Source organism: Rhagoletis pomonella, unplaced genomic scaffold (assembly GCF_013731165.1).
Source record: "Rhagoletis pomonella isolate Grant_MI unplaced genomic scaffold, Rhpom_1.0 Rhpom_scaffold_00006, whole genome shotgun sequence".
NCBI lineage: Eukaryota > Metazoa > Arthropoda > Insecta > Diptera > Tephritidae > Rhagoletis > Rhagoletis pomonella.
In genome coordinates, this window is record NW_023458560.1 from 7,539,966 (window position 1) to 7,542,429 (window position 2,464).

At 35.7% G+C, this 2,464-nt stretch overlaps 1 protein-coding gene across 1 annotated transcript; it reads left to right on the plus strand.

Annotated features, from left to right (window-relative positions):
- The first annotated feature begins 509 nt into the window (after nucleotides 1-509).
- On the plus strand, nucleotides 510-1,126 carry LOC118741613. The gene is made up of 2 exons (XM_036473606.1): nucleotides 510-814; nucleotides 892-1,126. The coding sequence occupies exons 1-2, from the start codon at nucleotides 597-599 to the stop codon at nucleotides 1,049-1,051; spliced, it is 378 nt and encodes a 125-aa protein (XP_036329499.1). The 5' UTR covers nucleotides 510-596; the 3' UTR covers nucleotides 1,052-1,126.
- The last annotated feature ends 1,338 nt before the right edge of the window (nucleotides 1,127-2,464 follow it).

Consider the following 2,464-nt stretch of genomic DNA (forward strand, 5'->3'; position numbering starts at 1 on the left):
TTTTCCACGGTGATGGAAAATAATGGCTTTTCTATTAGAGCTACCGAAATTGTTCCTAAATTTGCGAATAGATTCGAATATTTGAAATCAGCGACCTAAATGCGCGCCAGTAATATTAATGCTGTTGTTTACACCTTTTGGCTATAGGCCAGTGCAATTATTAAGAGCACAATTAAAATTTTATTGAAAAAAGTTAGCTTTGAGATTAACGATAGGCTAAAGGGCTGCGAGAAATGATATTTGACTTTATCTGTTGCGTTAACGGATTCATTATTTAATAATATGCACCAAACCTTTTTGCTGAACCCAGAAATTTTAACAAGAACTGCAATTTTGCAGGCTTGTTGTTGACTTCATAATACAATATATTCTCACTATTACCAAGGGATTTGAGAAAAATTAGATTTTCGACCCGCCCTAATGTACATATATGTACTACGGATTTCACCAACCGATGAGGGTAATATGTACACATTCACGCATTTCTAATAAATTTTACTCTTTATTTACAGGTTCGCAGTATCAACGAAAATCGTGGCGCGGTCGAACGTCTAACATTTAATAACCACACCGAATGTCACTGTGTAGAAAAATCTATGCAACAGGCGGAGGAGTATTATCATCTGCCACTCTACGGTATATCGTTCGGTGGAGAGACACTCCGAAGAGCTACCATTTTCAACTGTAACTGTCCCAAGTTGTACGAAAAAATTTTGCAGGAGGACGATTTCTGCCGATGTGACTGCTCTTCCGGTAACACCGGTTGTGATTGGCTCAAGAGGGGCATGGAGCATTTCTCGATGATTGATCGGAAGTTAGTTCAAAAATATCCCAATTTATATTTTCTCCCAGTTTAGTCTGGAACTTATAACGTAGTCATGTATTTTTCAGATGCATATCCGAAGGACGTTGCAAGGCGCCTACATGTGTGCATGGGACCTATATCAAAAAGTACGGACGATGTCCCAAACGGGAGGAGCAATTTTCGACGTCATTGTCTTCCCCAGAGACGTTGAAAAACAATGCGTTTCTGCCCATTAATTACCATTGAATTGAATTATTAATACTATATATTTTTTAGCGCAACTAAAATTAAGTATTAATAAAAACGTTTAAATAGAAGTAGTAATTTATTTGATTTTAATTGATTTGACTAAGGACTTGACGTAAGTAAAAATTATTTTTTCTAACATACCAAACGATCTAATCAATTGGTCCAAATCTTCAGGAGCTCAGATTTAAGCTGAAAAAGTAATTTTTTCACATATGCAGAAAATACAAATAAATACATACATCCAACCCTCTCCTTGTCTAACACCCCTCCCCTATACTGATACATTGAAAATATTTGGAATGATTTTTTACAATAAACCTACTTTTAAGCAGAACTGTCATTATGTAAAAGTTGACTTTGGGCTCGTAATTTATGGACACTGCGCAAAAAAACATCTTAAATTGCTAGAAACACCTTACTATGTAGCAGAGGAGAAAAAGCATCCGTGCATTTCCCACCTCGCCAATAAAAGCTATCTCTCACGTCGAATCCTGCTTTCAACAAAAAAACTGATGTAGCACGCAATCACCTTTATTTCGTATATTAAGCTACATCAAAGATTTCGACATCATCCGATGCTTACTAAAGTAAAAAATCTACCGCAAGGGCATTTGCCCAGTTTGATACTCATAAATTACCTGGGAGATTATTTTCACAGACGGTTCCCGATATGGTGGTAACAAAAGGGCTGGGTGTTACAATTGTCTTCAGTGCTTTTACCCCGTACTACTCGGCATTTACAGCCGAATCAGCTGTACGTTTCGCCTCTATAAACGAAGGAAATTTCCTCATCTGAACGGACAGTAAACCAGCCAGCGAAGCCTCTTTTAACAGTGCTAATGATTCTTATATAATTTCGAAATCACGTGAAATACTCTTTTGACACAAAAACACATATAAAATTATGTGGTTACCTGGGCACATCGGAATAGAAGGGAACGAATTTTCACACCTATGATTTCTGCATTAAAATCTTACGTTTAACATAGTATTTACGTCTAAAGAACTGACATTTTCATTCTGCAAAACCCTCTATCAGCAAATTTTTCTATATAAATAGTTATAATTCGAATTGCAATAACCTCTATCTGATCTTTAAACTAAAATTAAATGAATTAAAAGTAAAAAACTAGTTTTAGTATATTGCGTGAATATTTAAGACATGCGTGTGTACTTAAAATTATTAACACTTTTAAAAACAGCTGCCAAAACAGTTTTTTGCTCTCCTGAAAAATTGAGTTTTTGCAGATAGAGGGTATTGAATATAAGCCCTCGTTATATTTCTGCAGGATCGCCATTAGGTAAATTGCATTTCCAAAGATTTTTTCAAAATAAACAGTGATGAGGGATATTTCACCCACCCGTGATAAGAAATCGCAACCACCATAACGCACATCAATAATATTACTG

Bases quoted from the DNA above. Each gene is read 5' to 3' on its own strand.
- LOC118741613 (XM_036473606.1), top strand. From the start codon at position 597: ATGCAACAGGCGGAGGAGTATTATCATCTGCCACTCTACGGTATATCG. The intron at 815-891 runs GTTAGTTCAAAA...TGTATTTTTCAG, and splicing joins TTCTCGATGATTGATCGGAA to ATGCATATCCGAAGGACGTT.